The sequence below is a fragment of the Mobula birostris genome, chromosome 9 (assembly GCF_030028105.1).
Source record: "Mobula birostris isolate sMobBir1 chromosome 9, sMobBir1.hap1, whole genome shotgun sequence".
Taxonomy (NCBI): domain Eukaryota; kingdom Metazoa; phylum Chordata; class Chondrichthyes; order Myliobatiformes; family Myliobatidae; genus Mobula; species Mobula birostris.
In genome coordinates, this window is record NC_092378.1 from 115,504,165 (window position 1) to 115,522,863 (window position 18,699).

Genomic DNA, 18,699 nt, shown 5'->3' on the forward strand with positions numbered 1-18,699 from the left:
TTAATAATATTTGGATAGGTTTAAAATATATGTGACAGCCTGGCTTCACACTAGCCAACTACAGGTTCACATTGGGGGAGGGAGGGATGGTGCAAAAGGGATGAGGAAGGAAAATAGAGCTAACACTTGTTTGTTGATAATACCGAACCAAATCAGAAGAAGGAAAGGGTAAAATTTGTGAAGTTCCCAAGTTTGCAGAATTAATTGATTTGGAATTCAACTGAATTGAGTTTGAAGAAAATTGGCTTACACATAAATGGTTAAGCCAATCAGTAGGGAGTCACCTGGAAATGAAGACAATTAATTTCTAACTCAGATCAACAAGAAATAGACAAATATGTTAATCAGGACAAGTGCTGGATGGGATGCATAAATTGCTATGCACCCAATTTTACATTTGATATCATTGTGATTTCTATAATGACGTACTGCAGATAATATCACCCCAGTTAGATTTTATTTCCCAAGTGATATTACACTGAGTTTTAATGTAAATGAATCAATATTCTAAATCAGTAATATCCAATGCCATATTTATAGTATTTAGTAATGTACAACTCTCACAGAACAGATTTTGCTGTTCAACAGTTTTATTCAACAAGACCATCTAAGAAAGAGGTTGAGCTGACAAAAATCTAGATCTATGACTTGCAGTGGCAAAATCTTACTTACACATCAATCATCATGCTTCTATGTACATAAATATTGTTGCTCAGAATGGCACAGAAATGATGCAAAATGTCCTCTTTCGTGCTTAGGCTGTCGAACAAGAGCTTCAGAGCCCAGAAATTCTTCTAAAATTATCACAAACAATATTAAATCAGACTGTAGTTTAGAATTTATTTCAATGTGGTACTTATCTATAAAAGGATACCAAATGGTTTCAATTTTCAGCTATGCCAGCATCCAATCCATGAACACACAATCATCAGGAAAGTGATGAAAGAATGTTATGGACACTGCTATCAAGCGAGATATACAGTGCCTATAAAAATTATTCTACAAATTAGTCTAAATTTATTACAATTATTAAACACAAAACAATTGATAACATAATCACCTATCCCCTTCAAGTCAGTATTTTGTAGATGCATATTTGGCAGCAATTACAGTCTTGAGTCTGAACGGATAGGTCTCTATCAACTTTGCACATCTGGACACTGCAATTTTTCCCCATTTTTCTCTACAAAACTGCTCAAGCTCTGTCAGATTACATGACGGTCATGAGTGAACAGCCCTTTTCAAGTCCAGCCACAAATACTCAATTGGATTGATGTCTGTACTCTGACTTGGCCACTCCAGGACATTAACTTTGTTGTTTTTGAGCCATTTCTGTGTAGCTTTGGATTTACGCTTGGGTCATTGTCTTGCTGGAAAACAAACCTTCTCCCAAGTCACAGTTCTCTTGCAGACTGCAGCAAGTTTTCTTCTAGGCTAAAAAAATTTCTCCAGAAGGTGGTGAATTTGTGGGATTTATCACCACAAGCAGCTGTGGAGGCCAGGTCATTAGGTATATTTAAGGCAAAGCTTGATAGGTTCCTGATTGGACACGGCATCAAAGGTTACAGGGAGACGGCTGGGGAATGGGGCTGAGGAGGGAAAAAAAGAATCAGCCATGATTGAATGGCAGCAGACTTGATGGGCCAAATGACCTAATTCTGCTCCTATGTCTTATGGTCTTGTGGTCCTCACTCACCAGCATTGATGTGACATGCGGAGTGGATGTGAGTGGCAACAAGACCTCAAGTCATGTATTCTGAGGCTCTGCTTTAGACTATTCCAAAGCCTTCTTGACAATCTTCCACAGTCAATGGCCTTTGAACTTACTTTAAAATGCCTCTTGATAATTACAGATACTTAAAAACTATTCAGGGGGCTTAACCTTTATCTCCTGTTATTTTTTAAATTAAAGCACCTAAAAGTGCTGGACATGAAATAAATATTAAAAATGAAGTAAAATAGTTTAAAGTGAACAGACTTGCTCTGGGTAGACATAAAGTTGGGGGACTTTGAGCATCAAGCCTGGAGAGCAGCTGGATCCAGGCTGATCCAATATGATATTGGATTCCCAGGAAATAAAGCAATCAACAAGAGAACTATTTTTTTTGTTTTCTCCTTCATATCTTCCTGGAAGTAGAATTAAAAGGTAGTGAGAAAAGCCTCACCAGGTAAAGGGAGTAGTACTCATAGTTTCAAAGGAGTTGAACGTACTTAAATTTAGATGGAGTGAATCCAACTCCTTTCAAGCAATGAAACTGCTCCCATTTACCTGGTGAGGCACTACCACAAATGGCAGTTAATTTGCACATTGACAGGACAAGTTTGTCCAAATTCCATGCAAAAGTAAAGAAAGTCATGGCAGTAAACCGAAATTAAATTGAAGCTTTTAAAAACAGTTCAATCTACAGTGCACCAGTAGCAACCAATTAAGATTGGATACTGTACGTGATCAGTGGATCACTTGGCAACCCATGGTATGTATGTATTTAGTCTTTTTAGGCTGGCATCTCATTCAAATGCTGCTCCTGGCACGGTCTTCCACATCCCTTCTCCTGGTGATTTACCACCCGATGCGGTCTGCCCTGTATGTAGGACTCAATGAGGCATCATTAACCAGTGAAGATGACTGATCTGTGGGACAGATCTTCCAACTTTGGCATAAGTTCCCCTAGGAGAACTTTACAGGACTGATGTTTGGATATACATGTGCCCAAACCAGCTGTCTACATCTATCAGTTCAGTTTTATTTGTATTTCTTTTTTTTTGTTGTTTTGTCCAAATGATTTGTTTGACAGATTATTTCAGTGGGCAGTCCAGATTTATAGTTGGTTTAGATTCACAGAATTAGAAATGCCCAGACAAAGAGAACGGCATCATCTTCCAAGGCAAACTTGATGGATTCTTCAGAATTTTTAATCAGCTTTTCTACAAATGTGGCAAAATGGTGGCAGGGTAGGGGTGAGAGCGGCTTTATAATGAAAAGTTTTAGGACAAGAAAAATGAGTGCAGAGTCTAAGGTACACAGTCCCTCTGTATACCTCCTGTCCAGTATTCCCCTCTCATCACCCCTTCAAATTATCCTTAAGAGGCACTTGCTTTCTCATTGGCCATTCTGCTAACTCAAATCAAGGATTGTATGGCAACTTCTTGGGAAAAGCTGGAAAGATGGCTTCTGAGTTATAGGACCCTGAACTTGTGGGAACTCATCCAAGAATAAAAGTACTTAAGCCCCTAAAACAGCGAGACACATTGTCCAAAATAGCAAGCAATTGCCATGCAAATCATGTCCAGATACCTATTGGGTGAACAACATGAAACCAATACCTTTGTTCAAGAAGCCAATAAAGCACTAGCTTCTGTGAAAATGACAGCATTTGCTGGTTAGGAGATGATCAGGCAACAGTTCACAACTTCAACATGTAGTATTTCCTGCATATCTGATGGCTACACTGCAAAGTGGGAAGAATGCATTCTCTTGTCCCTCAGGGTTTAAAAGGATCCAAAATCAGTCAATCAACCAGACACTCTACTAAATTAGCAGGCCACAAATTCCAGGCTAGTTGATTAGAGACAGCTGGAATTTTTAGAGGGAAAAAAAAACCCAATAATAGGTGAAATTAATTAGGAAAACAACTTCGTAAAATTGAACTGTAACAAATTGATTAGCAAGAGAAGAAAAGCAACGGCAATGGGCCATCACTATGATCCTTACAGTGCAACTATCAAACTCCACCAATACAGTTTGGAAAAGGAAAGACCAGTTTCAAGAGAAGTAAACTGCTAGTTACAATAATCTAACTATTCTTACCCCATAAGCCACAATTAATGGCAGAACAATTTTCATCATAGAGATATTCTTATGCAACATCTGCACAGCAGCCACTGTTACCAGAATCAATGCAGATTCCCAACAAAGCTGCAAACAGAAACATCTTGTATTAGTGTTATTCATCCAAATCTTCATGGATTCAAAATAAACAAAGTTATATATGAATTTTAGGGTTAAAACTTCCATACAATTATTAAACATATGTGAGGGTTGCATGAGCTAAGTGTACAAATTAACATCAGTATGCTGTATTTCAATTCCAAAATTCAGTTGCTTTCTGGAAGAGACAGGACAGCTCTTGAAATCATGTAACTTATCATGATAGCAATCTCAGTGGTGCAAACTGGTCAAGGCATTCAGCCGTCAACTGAAAGGTTGGTGGTTTGAGACCACCCAGAGATGTCACTAATCCGGCACCTTTAAAGCACATACTACCAGCCTCTAGGACATCTTCTTTCGTGCTGTTATAAGACCATTGAACAAACTTGATAAGATGGACTCTTGATCTCACAATCTACCTCTTCATGGCCTTGCACCTTATTGTCTGTCTGCGCCACACTTTCTCTGTAACTATACCGATACATGTGACAATAATGAACCAATTCACCAATTTCTTAACATTTCCTATTTGCTCAATCTCCAGCATTTTAATGAGGAGGACTTGAAGTGGCTTTCTTGGTTTTGATTATTTCTTCCAGAAGCGACCCGGATGGTGGCGTAGTGGCATCAGCGTCGGACTTCGGGATAAAAGGTCCCGGGTTCGAATCCAGCCAGCCAGCTCCCCTGCACGCTTTCCATCCGTGCTGGGTTCTCTTTGGAAACTCAACTGGCAGAAGGTAATGGCAAACAACTGCTGTAACTTGCCTCGTACACGACTCCCCACTATGTCAGAGAGGTGTGGAGGGAAATCGTCTACTAACCGGAGAAACTCTGGATGTGACGTACCTTTCCTTTCCTTCCAGAAGCATGGATGGGGAAATTATGGCAGATAAGCATGTACAATAATGTAAGGAACATTTTAATGAGATTACTGTCCATACTTGGATATTGGGAATGATGAGATAGTTTAGTTCTTGAGTATCTAGAATGACACCTTGGAATTTAGGACATTTTTACGATAGCACAAGTTTTTAAAAAGTAATAACTGTATGCAACTAACTAAAATATTCTGACTTGATCAATAAATAATGAAGATCTTTTCTCTTCATATATAAAGCTAGTTTGAAACTGCTCATTTTATGACCAAGCAATATGATGAAGCAGAAAAGGGTGACATTTGGCTGATGTAATGTTGACAGTACAGTTGTAATTTGGGCTAAATTCATAAAGATCAGAATTTATGTGAAAAACTGAAGCAAAAAGAAAATAAATGACTGTAAACAGATAACAAATATAAAAGGAAATTCTACAGGTGCAGAATATAAATAATGAAGTAGTAGCATAATGATGGAACTGATTAGGGACAAGGAGAGATCTAAGAGAATGCGAATGATGGAATTTGGAATGGAAAAAACTGCTGGAGAAGCTGTGTCTGTGGGGTGGGGTAGGGTGGGTAAAGTGGGGGGGGGGGGGGTCAGGAATTACCATTGTTCCAGTGCAGAATGAGAGGGTGATGGTGGAGACTGAGGCTAGAAGGTGATACAAGGATGCAAAGGCCAGATTCTCATAAGCAAGGTGAAAATGGGCACCATAAGGGAGAGTTGGAGGAGCAGGTATGATGGGTGAAGTGTGTGGATAATGGTATGATGGAACAAGAAAAGGTGAAGTGGATTGTATGGAAGGATTGCAGATAAATTGGAAAGAGAAAGGGGAACAAGGGAGGTAAGGGTAATTGAAATTAGAAAATTCAATATTCATACCATTGAGTTGCAGAAAGGGAATTGGGCATTGCTGGGCTAGATGCTGAACCACTGGGACTGCTGAATAGTTGGATAGTGGATTACCAGTGTCTAACTATATCCTTTACGGTTTTCTGTTATTATTTCCTTATAATCTCCCTACCACTGTTGTCAGGTAGACAGGTTAGTTGATCCCCATTTCCCCTCCCCATCCTTCCTAAATTGTGGGGTCACACTTGCTTTCCTCTATTTCTTAGGGTCAATTCTGTAATCAATAAGTTTGTGGACAATGATAACCAGAGCATTAATCTTCTTTCAAAAATGTGGGATGGAGATCATCAGGTTCTTCAGCTTCACACCTCACCAACTACTCTTGTATTTTTCTTTAATACATGATGATACTTACCCAGCTTCTCTTTCTCAATTAGACTTAATTTTCTGGCAATCTTTTCCTACCTCTGTCCATAAAGGCAGACAAAATGCACTGTAAAACACTGAAGCAACACACACAAAATGCTGGAGAAACTCAGAAAATCGGAAGGCACCTATAGAAAGGAATAAACAGATGTTTTGGGTTGAGATGCTTCATCAGGATTGGAAAGGAAAGAGGAAGAAGTGAGAATAAGAAGGTGGGGGGAGGAGAGGAAGAAATACAAGGTGGCAGGTGATAGGTGAAACCAGGAGAGGAAGAAGGGGTGAAGTAAAGAGCTGGGAAGTTGATTGCTGAAAGAGATAAGGGGCTGGAGAAGGGGGAATCTGATAGGAGAGGACACAAGACCATGGAAGAAAGTGAAAGGGGAAGAACACCAGAGGAAGGTGATGGGCATCCAGCACATAATTCTCTGTAACTTCTGCCACTTCCAATGGGATCCCACCACCAAGCACATCTTCCCCCGCACCCTACTTTTCACAGGGATCACTCCCTACACGACTCTCTTGTCCACTCTTCCCACCCCATTGATTTCCCTCTCGGCACTTATCCTTGCAAGCAGGATGTGCCACACCTGCCCCTACACCTCCTCCCTCAGTACCCTTCAGGGCCCCACACAGTCCTTCCAGGTGAGGTGACACTTCACCCAAGAGTTTGTTAGGGTCATCTACTTTATCTGGTGCTTCCAGCGTGGCCTCCCGTACATCAGTGAGACCCGATGTAGACTAAGAGACACTTCATTGAGCATCTATGCTCTGTTCGCCAGAAAAAGTGAATCTCATAGTGGTCATCCATTTCAATTCTACCCATTCCCATTCCGACAGATCACTCCATGGCCTCCTCTACTGCCACAATAAGGCCACACTCAGTTCGGAGGAGCTACGCCTTGTATTCAGACTGGGTAGCCTCCAACCTGATGGCACAAACATCGATTTCACCACTCCCATTCCCGTCTTCCTCTCTCATCTCATCTCCTTACCTGCCCATCACCTCCCTCTGGTGCTTCTTCCCCCTTCCCTTTCTTCTGTGGACTTCTGTCCACTCCTATCAGACTCCCCCTTCTCTAGCCCTTATCTTTTCCACCAATCAACTTCCCAGCTCTTTACTTCACCCCTCCCCCTCTGCTGGTCTCATCTATCACCTGCCACCTTGCATCTCCTCCCCTTCCCCACCTTCTATTTCTGACTTCTTCCACCTTTCTTTCCAGCACTGATGAAGGGTCTCAAAACATCAACTGCTTACTGTTCACTCCTTTCCATAGATGATACCTGCCCTGATGAGTTCCTCCAGCATTTTGACTGTGTTGCTTTGATTTCCAGCATCTGCAGAATTCCTATGTCTGTAAAACTTTGATCAGAATATTTGGAAATGCCGATTGCTTGGAATCTGGCTCACCAGGTCTGGTTCCTGCACTCTCTTTCACACACACATGTTTCCTGCACTCCCTTGAAATATGCTAGGTTCAGTGGAAATTTCATTAACTGTGTAACATCTTTTCAAAACAAGAGCAAATTAGAAATGTGCAGTATTAATAGGACTAACACCCAATAGACATGCAAATCTAATGACTCCTGATGAAGGGTCTCAGCCCGAAACTTTGACCTTTTACTCTTTCCCATAAAAGCTGCCAGGCCTGCTGAGTTCCTCCAACATTTTGTGCATGTTGCTTAAAAAATCTTTGCACAGTTTCTGCTTTCCACATATCTAGACTGAGCATTAACTAATGATCATTTTTGTTCCCCAAAGGATTCTAATTGTCAAGAATATTATTCTTTAATAAAATCACGGCATCCTAGATATCAGAATCTACTGTATTTAATCAGCAGGAAAAATTGCCATTTTACCTACCGCTGAGGAAAATGGTTTAGGCAAGCCCACTATTCCATTCTTCAGATCTTCAAGAACTGATGCAGCAAGAACAGCAATGTTCTGAGAAGAAATATTTTTACAAGATTAATTGTGAAAGGAAGTTTCTGAAGCACTTCGTTGAAACACAGCTTTACAGACACAATATGGTGGCAATTAACTCAAGATCTTAACGACAGCTTAATTTGACTGTTCCTCAGTGATAAATATGCTTATACTTTTGGCATCTAAGCAAACTGATGTACATAGCACAGAAACAGATCCTTTTAACCCACTTTGTTCAAGCTCTGCAATACCTTTTTGCACTAATCTCATTTGCCCACATTAGGCGTGTATAGCTCTACTCTTTTCCTATTCCTGCACCTGTCCAATGCCTTTTAAATATTGTAACTACTTATATTAGCCTCTACCTCTTCTGGCAGCTCTTTCCAGATAACTGTCACTCTCTGTTCTTACCCCCTTACCCCCCCCCCAGATTTTCTTTAAACATTTTCCCTCTCACCTTAAACCGTGGTCTATAGATTCGAGAGGACTAGAATATAAAAGCAAGGATGTAATGCTGAGACTTTATAAAGCACTGGTGAGGCCTCACTTGGAGTACTGTGAGCAGTTTTCTGCCCCTTATCTTAGAAAGGATATGCTGAAACTGGAGACGGTTCTAAGGAAGTTCATGAAAATGATTCCAAGATTCAATGGCTTGTCATATGAAGAGCATTTGAGGCTCTGGGCCTGTTTTCACTAGAATTCAGAAGAATGTGAGGTGACTTTATTCAAACCTATCGAATGGTGAAAGGACTTGATAGAATGGAAGCAGAGAGGATGTTTCCTATGGAGGAGAGTCTAGGACCGGAGGACACAACCTCAGAATAAAGGGGCGTCCTTTTAGAACGGAGGTGAGGAGGATTTTCTTTCGCCAGAGAGAAGTGAATCTGTGTAATTCTTTGTCACAGACAATAGTACAGGCCAAGTTTTATGTATAATTTAAGGCAGAGGTTGATAGATTCTTGATTGGTCATGGCATGAAGGGATACGGGAGAAGTCAGGAGACTGGGGCTGAGAGGAAAATTGGAACAGCCATGATGACATGGCAGAGCAAACTCAAAGGGACAAATGGCCTAATTCTGCTTCTATATCTTATGGTCTTATTCCCTGCCTTGGGGAAAAAATGGCAATCTATGTCCCTGACAATTTTGTAAATCTCTATGCAATCACCTCTCAGCCTCCTATGTTCCAGTGAGAATAAAGCTAGCCCATCCAGTCTTTCCTCATAACTACAGCTCTCAGGCCCAAGCAACATCGAGGTGAATATTTTCTTCACTCTTTCCACTGCTATCATGTTCTTTCTATAGTATGGTGACTAGAGCTGTGCACAACACTCCAAGTGCAGCTCAACCATAGCTGCAACATTATGACTCAACATATCATGTTATGCTTCAACCTCTGAAGGCAAATATATTAAATATTTTTCACTACCCTATCCACCAGTGTCGTCAGATTCAGGCAGCAATGGATTGACACCAAGGTGTCTCTGTACACCAACACTTCCAATGTCTCTGCTATTTATATCCTTCCAGAATTTAACATCTCAAAATGCAATAGCTCAACTTTCAACTGATCAATGTCCCGCTGCAGCTTTTCATAATCTTCTTCACTATCTATGACTCCACTAATTGTTGTGTTGCCTGCAAACGTACTAATCATACCGCCTACATTCTCCTCCAGTTCATTTGTATAGATTTACGAACAACAAAGGTCCCAGCACCGATCCCTGCAATCCATTTGTTATAGATTTCTAGTCAGAAAAATATCCATTCACCACTACCCACTGCCTCCCATCACCTAGGCAATCTTGAATCCAGATCATCAACATGCCTCACATCCCTTGTGCCCTAACCTTCCCGAGCAGCCTACTGTACATGTACTTAATTAGTTCATATAGACAACAATAGCTCTGCTACGTTCATCAATCTCCTTGGTTACCTCCTCAATCCGATTTGTTAGACACAATCTCTTTGCACAAAATTGAATCCTAATTAATCCCTGCCTTTCCAAGTGAATATAAATCCAGACGCTAAATATTTGAAATGGTTTTGCATCATCCTTTGAACTGGGTTACCCATCAAGTGGGAAAGTCTGAAATGACTCCAAATCAAGTTTTTCCTGTGGGGAGCTGTATTCTCCTATGTTAGAGTTGTGTCAGCCCATGTTAAATTTATGTATTGTTTACATAGCAAATAGCTCAGATGTTGGAAAAACTGCTTCGTACTGATATAATAGCTCACATTTGAATATGTAAAGTTGTCAGCACTCCTCAGCCCACAGTTTTGGTATAAACAGATGAATATGTATTATTTAACATTTCCAATGAAAATTTTACATTAAATTGAATTTCATTTATAGTTAAGTAATGACATCAGGACATTCTTATTATAAGCAACAATGCAAAGTTCTTAAGTGCATAGTCTACCAAAGCAAAAAGAATACTTATGAACCCCTTTAATCCTTTGTTTATATCTCATTGCTTTTATATTGAATAAGTTGTGCTTTTTGATATTTCCATGTCAACCAATGTTAACAATATGTAATTAAAAAAATCAAATGCTTAACCAGGAAATATTTTCCTTTTGATGTTTATGATGATATTTTGTTGTGTGTATATTGGCTGCCATGTTTCCTTGCATGACAATGGTGAAAAAAATGAAAGATCCGCAATTATAAATTCACTCATAGGATATCTTAGGCATGTAACAATCACACATATCCTTCTGAACTTTAAACCATGTTTATAAAGTAGTTAATATAGTAGCAATTTGCACATGACAACTATTTCTAGGTAATCAGTGATTAAAACATTATCAATTTACTCTAGTTTTGTTACTGGGTGTACTTTACTTTCACAAATTCAGGTGGTGGCACTTGTGGCATGTCATTTTTCATTGTAAAATCATTGCAGTGAATTTGAATCAGTCTGCTCCAGCAATAAACCTGAAAGAACCACACAGACATAAATCATATATCATTAAACCGAACAGCTATAACATTTGTCAGTCTAATACTTAGAAGCAATAATGAGATGGAAAAGATTCCTGAATTTGTGCACAAATTTAAGGTGAGAGCAAGAACATGTACTGAAACCATTCAGGGCAAGAACAAGTGGAATAACAATGTAGCCTTATAGTTCCCTGTTCCAAAGTTATCTACTATGTGTGATTAAATAGAGAGATACTGAAGCCAGTTCAGCCTATCTAGTCGATGCAAATTCTCTCAGCATTCCCATTAGTCTCATTACCCAACTTATTTCTAGGCAAGAAATAGGTGCTCTGGCTGAGAAAGGAGATACAAAATACTTTCGTTTCAACAGCAACTAATTAAAAATTCATTATACACATTGTTACCTATTCCAGTACATCAGTATTTCTGATTTTACAGTCATATTGTGCTTACAATAACTATAAGAAATGGGGATTCTACCCTCTTCCAGAAAAACCATTTTATGCAAAACTGCAAAAAAAAATCTCTGCTTTTACTTTTTCTGGCAAAGGCAGTGGCTATGTATTTGAATATCCATCCTTTTATGCGTCATCAGTACCAAAACATGACAGATTGTTCTCATAATGACTGACGCACGATACTGCTCTAACACTATAGTATTAATCATTGTGATGCAATTACTACGGTTTAAAGTAGTACTAGGCAGCTGATAAATGTGAAGTGAATAGATGATTAAAATGCTGTTCAAGATGTGTAATGGTTTCATAATACTTACATCTCTGTAGAGAACTTCATTGACAAATAATATCCTGAGTGAACATTTTAGCAGTAAACAAGTCTTTATCAAATTACCACCTATAAGCAGAAGAGGTAAAAATGAGATCTCAAAACTGTGAACCAAGCAACTCAAGACAAATTCAACTATGTAATTATGACTTTAGGCAAATCAAACCTGTAAAATTGCTGCTAGTTTTTTTATTTTATCTGATATTAACCTTTGAAAGAAAAGAATGCAAGAAATTTAAAAACCGCACTTCAAGGTGGAAAATAATCAAGGTGCTCTTAAGAGCCATAATCATAAAAAGGGATGAAGGATAAGTAATTATGGTGCTGTAAAATTCAGACCATTTATCTTCTGTTCATTGCTGTAAAAACACCGTCATTGGAAATCATTTAACATAACAAAGGGCTTGCTTATTGACGGACCTGATTTCAAGTCAAATCAAGCTACAGCTGTGTAATTAATCTTTAAACTACCAAACTATTTTCTAAACAACTCAAAGGGAATTTTAAAATATGGAATAAGGAAGCAACTTGTTTGTTTTGTTCCTTAAGGGTAGTCTAAGCTCTAATGACTTCAAATTTATCAATTACATGCCAAGCAGAATATTATGTACAAACAAAAACAAAACAGAAATAAGTTTGGTGTCATACTTATTTCTAAATAAGTGCTGGTGTTGAAGTAACAATAGAAAAAGATTATATAAAAGTTTCAGGATCTTCCAAATACATTAGTTCAGAGAGTTCCTTTGGTGATAGTAAGGTGGCCTGGATCTGATGGTGTAAAGAGATTGGTGCTAAATGAACACACACTTCCATCAATCCATCTAGCATGAACTTTGGGGGAAAAAAACCTGGATAATGTTTCCCCAGTGAAAATTTGGACATATTTTTTGTCATTAAAATGGAGCACTGTGTGGCTGGTCACATCTAGGCTCAATCACAAAACCAAAAAGAAAACTGATAGATTAATTCATGTGTTCAAACTTGCTCAATTGTCATATACAAATCTAACAAAAATGCTGAACATTATAATAACCTTTAAATAACACTTTCAAAACTGAGAACTTAAAAACATAAATATAAAAAAATTAACATGGTTTAAAAGATAATTAAATTATCTCTAAAATTTTAATGAAGCCTATATCATTGAAAATCCTTTCTAAATTAGCAAACTGCTACCAGTTTCTTAATTTTTTTTTCCTTTTATTAAAATCAATCTCAATTGGCAATCACTCCCTGGACCTCCTCAGACTGTGTGGGACATTAAGGTGACCAATCTCCATAAAAACTGAACATTAGTCAAGTTTTCACTCTCGTTAAACTCCTGGTAGGGTTCAAAGCTAAATGCAGCCTGCAACTCTCAAAATCAGAATCAGAATCAGAATTTTTGACTTCCGGAATGCCATTACGAAGGTGACTCATGCCAGCATCTCCGATGGAAATCACCAAATATTCCCGTTCAGACTGCTACACCTGAAATCCACAGCTATAGCCATGGATGATACAGTAAATAATATCTCTTTAAGGTGATTTTAAAAATGTATCATTACTTAAAGTTGATGAATCTCGGGTGGACTCTGGTCACTGTTGCGGTTCTCCTTTAAGACAGCAGAAGAGAGGGAGGATGTTGCACTAGTTTAAAAGTTTGTTTAAGGAGATGTGGCTTCCAAATCACACTACCAACTATTCTGCTGGCAAATGTAGTCTCTGGTAAATAAAATCCAAGATTTCAGAGCAAGATTGCTGTACCAGAGGGACATGGGGACCTGTTGTTTTTTTTTGTTTGTGGATACTTGGATATCTCCCGCCATTCCAGACGCAGTGATACACATTGCTAGCTTCACAATTCATTGCCAAAATAGGACTGCTGAGACTTTCAAAGGTAGAGGAGGTGGAGTATGCTTTATGTTCAATTCCTTGTGGTGTACAAACATGGTGGTGCTGTCCCAGTCCTGCTGACCTGACATGGAACATCTCATAATCAAGTGTCATCTATTTTACCTACCGTAGGAATTTTCAGCCATTATTTTGGTAGTGGTGTACATTCCACCTCAGGCCAATGTCAAACAGATTCTAGACAAACTAAGCGTCATAATCAACAGGCATGAAACAGCGAACTCTGATGCCTTCCCATCATTTTGGGGGATTTTAATCAGGACAACTTGAAAAAGTCCTTAAACAACTATTACCAACACATCACTTGTGAAACCAGATGGGCCAACACACAGGATCACTTATTCTACCATCATTTTACCATGCCATCCCATAGCCATATTAAAAGTCTGATCACTTGACTGTAATTCTATTCTGACTATAGGCAGAAGCACCAGTACTGAGGAGCAAGGATATCGACAAGGAAGGCACAGGAGCACTGCTTTGAGTCGATGGACTGGACAGTACTCAGGGATTCATCCTTGAATCTGAATGAGTACATCACTGTTGTCACTGACTTCATTAAAACCTGTGTGGATGAGTGTGTGCCTACCAGAACATACTGTACATACCTGAATCAAAAGCCGTGGATAAACCAGGAGTTTCGTTGTCTGCTGAGGGCTAGATCTGTGGCATTCAAGTCTGGTGATCCAGGACTAGCCAAGTACAAATTATGGAGGGCTATCTCAAGAACAAAGGAGCAATTCTGAACAAAATTAGAGGCGGAATCAGATGCACACCAGCTCTGGCAGGATTTGCAGGCCATTACTTCCTACAAAGTGAAACTTAACTTCATGAATAGCCGTGAAGCTTCACTCCCAAATGAACTCAACGCCTTTTATGCATGCCTTGAAAGGAAGAATAAATCCTTCAGCATCCAGTGACCCCATGATCTCTCGGAGGCTGATGTCAGACTGTCTTTCAAGAGGGTGAACCCTCGCAAGGTGTGTTCAGACATCTTGAATCTCTCATTCCTACAGTCAGAACTTCTCACCTGCTTCAAAAGGGCCACAATCATACTAGTCCCCAAGAAGAGCAGGCTGAGCTGCCTTAAAGACCATTATCCAGTAGCACTCACATCTACAGTGATGAAGGGCTTTTAGAAGTAGGTTATGGCTAGAATCAACTCCTGTCTCAGCAAGGTCTCAGACGCATGGCAATTTGCCTATCACTGCAATAGGTCTAAAGCAGATCCAATCTCATTGGCCCTTGGATCACCTGGACAACACTAATACTTATGTCAGGCTGCTGTTTATTGACTGCAGCTCAGCGTTTAACACAATCATTCCAAAAAATCTGACCAAAAAGTTCCAAAACCTGCAACTGGGTCCTTGACTTCCTCACCTTAAGATCAGTCAGTGTGGATCGGAATTAACACCTCCACTTGGCTGATAATCAACGTTGGTGCACCTCAAGCACGTGTACTTAGCCCACTGCATTCTCTCTACACCCATAACTGTGTGGCTAGGCACAGCGCAAATGCCATCTATAAATTTGCTATTGTTAGCAGAGTTTCAGATAGTGATGAGAAGGCGTACGGGAGTGGGATACATCAGTTAGTTGAGTGGTGTCACAGCAACAACCTTGCACTCAACACCAGTAAGACCAAAGAACTGATTGAGGACTTCAGAAAGAGTAAGATGAGAGAACATACGCAAGACCTCAGAGAGATCAGAAGTGGAAAAAGTAAGCAATTTCAAGATCCTGGGTGTCAACATCTCTGAGGATCTATCCTGGGTCCAAAATATCAATACAGTTACAAAGACTATATTTCATTGAGAAGAATTGGTATGTCACTCACATATTTCTAGACGTACCACGGAGGGTATTCTAATTGGCCGCATCACCGTCTGATATGGGGGGCAGGGGCACCACACAGGATTGAAATAAGCCGCAGAAAGTTGTGAATTCAGTCTGCTCCGTCAGGGGCACTAGCCTCCCCGGCATCAAGAACACCTTCAAAAGGCAACGCCTCAAAAAGGCAGCATCCACCATTAAGGACCCCATCAAACAAAACACACCCGCTTTTCATTGCTACCATCAAGGAGGAAGTAGGGCAACCCAAAGGCACACAACTCAACCATTCAGGAACAGCTTCTACCCCTCTGCCATCGGAACACTATAATTCACAGATTTTATTATTATGTATTACAATGTACTGCTACCACATTAACAACAAATTTCACAACATACGCTGGTGATATTGGTTTGATTCTGGTAATGTAAAGATCTACACATTCCTTGATTAATAAGGACACTCCATGTGTGAAATCAAATCAGTGTAAAAAAGATTAAATATTAACTTTGCTTATCTCATGGTAAAAGGTGAGCAAAGTTAAATATGTTCATTTCAGATTTGGAGGTGTTATTATATGGTATCAGAACTTTGAGGAGAGGGTGACACTCAACAAACAGAAAACAAAAATTGTCGCCATTCCTGCACCAATTCATGGAGCTTACTGGAAAAGTTTGCAGGTAGGATATTACACAAAACTGACCCATGTACTAATGGTGAGCCAATTGCCTACATCTGTACTGAAGAGTGACTAGAATTCTCAAAACTATATACTATAATTTTTGGTAGAGGAAAAAGGGGAAAATGTGATAATGGGAGGCCTACTGGAATAAAACTTAATAAAAACACATATAAAGCACTAAAAATAGAGCAAATGAATTATGCAGAAGCACATTGCTTTACTGTATTAGAAACCAGAAACTGACCTTCAACAAGTACCCATTGTCGTTCTTCTGAAAGTTCACAACCAGCAGGAACAGTTCCAGTCCTGAGAATTTTTAAGTATATCTTGTACTGGAAAGGTGTTAAACGGCAGGCTATGCAGCATGAAAGACTGGTATTTAGATGAAATGATTGTGCGGCTGAATTAAAATCTCCATACTTGCAAAAGTAGAATGGAACTTTATCTTGTAGAGCTCGCAGCCTAATTAAAAAGAGGAACAATCAGTTCAACACTTGCACTCTGTTAAGATGCTTTAAATGACATCATAACCAGTGATGTATATTGTGGAAAGCTGTTTAACAATTAAAAAACTATTAACATGCTGAATGAGAAAATGTGTATACTAACTTTATGGTATCATTGCATTTTATCACTCGTAGGTATCGGACCAACTCTCTGTACCTGAAAAATATTTAAACTAGTTAGGTCTCAGTTTATACAAAGTATATGAAACCATGGAGAAAAATCGCTATGAAATCTTCAGTAACATGGCAAGTTTAGAAGATGGCTGATATTATCCAACATATTATGAAGCAACTAACTATGCTGTTGCATAATTAATAATGTTACTCATCTTTTCCAGAAAAATATAAATTGCTCACTTGCTGATTGAATTGATATGTAATGGTTGAAACCTGTTACATAAAAGCTCTTCGCCTCTCCATCCTACTCATATCTCTTCATGCCATTCATCCATTAAAGGTCTTTTTAAACAAACTTTTAAAAACAGTTCAAATAAATGTAACTAATTGGGAATAAATAATACAAGTTTTAAAATGGCCTTTCCCACCTATCAAATTATTAGGACATTCCCAGGTTGTCAGGATCCACTGCCCTAAGTTTTTCCACCACGTGACCCACTGCACTTTGTTTGGTATTGTTGAGGAAAATGGGTAGAGGAAGGGATAATAAATTTACCTGAAATACCTAAGTTGGTACAACTGAACAAGAAAGAAAATGTGCAATAAAGAAACTGAAACCACTTGCTTGCAACTAATTTCATAAAATCAGGATCAGCGATCCCATTCAGATTACTTAAATCACCTGCCTATACCATAGCTAGGGTAAAGCTGAGAGTTCAGGTGTGAACTTTTCATTTCAGGACACTGGACTTGGTACAGAGGTGAGGCAACACCTGACTTCCACCTGCACTCCCACATTTCTACTTATCATGTACAGTTGATGGTAGAGGTGAGTACCCACATTCTACAATTGGCTATTCTTGATGAATACAATCAGGCACTACATGTTTTATAAATTATTTACAAGTGGAATGCAAAAGATATAATACTTGTAAAGATTAAATTGAAAACCCATCGGTTACAAGAGATCACACACATTGCAATTGAGTGTTGTCACCTGGAACTTAACTGAAAGAAACCTACTCTTCTCTTGCTTCCATCCTTTCCACGCGCGCAAGCACAACGGGGAAGTCCTCCCATAATGTTTCTTTTTTCCCTTTCTTTTGTCGTTGCCCAGTGATATTTTGACCTCTGAGAATAGAAGTTAGGAATGGATCCTCCCATGACAGCACATTGAGACTTTAAAAATATTAATGGAAGACAAATGATAGATTATTTTCATATCATCCTTCTAAATCAGAAAGCAGCGTATAGAACCTACATCAATAAAGAAAATTATCATAAAATATATAACATTAATGTTCCAGATATGTAATAGAAGCACTTACCAATTAGTAAAGATATAGCAATAAGAAGGAAGTGGAAGAGCTTTATAGAAGGTTTTCAACTTGTTAAATAAATAAGGAGGGAAATCACTCAATACAAGCATTCTCTGCAGCTCACTGGTGATTCTGTAAAACAAAAATAAAATGCTCAGCAATGTGTATCATCATAATGCTGTTTAACACTGATAAACAAGTACAACCTTGGGATCATCTGACCAGTTTCATTCAGATTTCTCACAGAAAGTTTCAAATGTACTTTTCTTCCCTCAGTAGCCTAATCCCAATGCCCGGGCTCATATACTAGATTTTGTTTTACACTTGCTTTTGTAAATAGAAACGTATGCATGCTTCATGTGCATATATGAGGGAGGAAAAAGCAGAGAATCTAGTATAGAGCAGGAAATACAACATTTAATAACAGGTCTTCAAAATGATGAGAAGTTCTGAAAAGGAGAAATAAAGCATTAATATCTCTTGACAGGTAGCTGATAGCGAACCAGTAACATATTTGTAACATAAACAGGAGCCCAGAAAACTAAATCAGTTTTTACTGTGTATTCTTATGATTTAGCATTAATTTCCAAATTATGATTCAAAAGGTAACT

General features: G+C 38.9%; 1 protein-coding gene across 1 annotated transcript in view; it reads right to left on the reverse strand.

The window, feature by feature from the left end:
* LOC140202991 (uncharacterized) overlaps nt 1-18,699 on the reverse strand; it is a 69,616-nt gene that overhangs the window by 7,251 nt on the left and 43,666 nt on the right. Inside the window, exons 9-17 of the mRNA XM_072268649.1 lie at nt 18,098-18,220; nt 17,793-17,948; nt 16,756-16,809; nt 16,391-16,608; nt 11,730-11,809; nt 10,856-10,948; nt 7,946-8,026; nt 3,809-3,916; nt 673-794 (exon numbers count right to left, since the gene is read on the reverse strand). Coding sequence (XP_072124750.1) covers nt 673-794; nt 3,809-3,916; nt 7,946-8,026; nt 10,856-10,948; nt 11,730-11,809; nt 16,391-16,608; nt 16,756-16,809; nt 17,793-17,948; nt 18,098-18,220 — 1,035 coding nt within the window. The remainder of the gene's footprint in view (nt 1-672; nt 795-3,808; nt 3,917-7,945; nt 8,027-10,855; nt 10,949-11,729; nt 11,810-16,390; nt 16,609-16,755; nt 16,810-17,792; nt 17,949-18,097; nt 18,221-18,699) is intronic.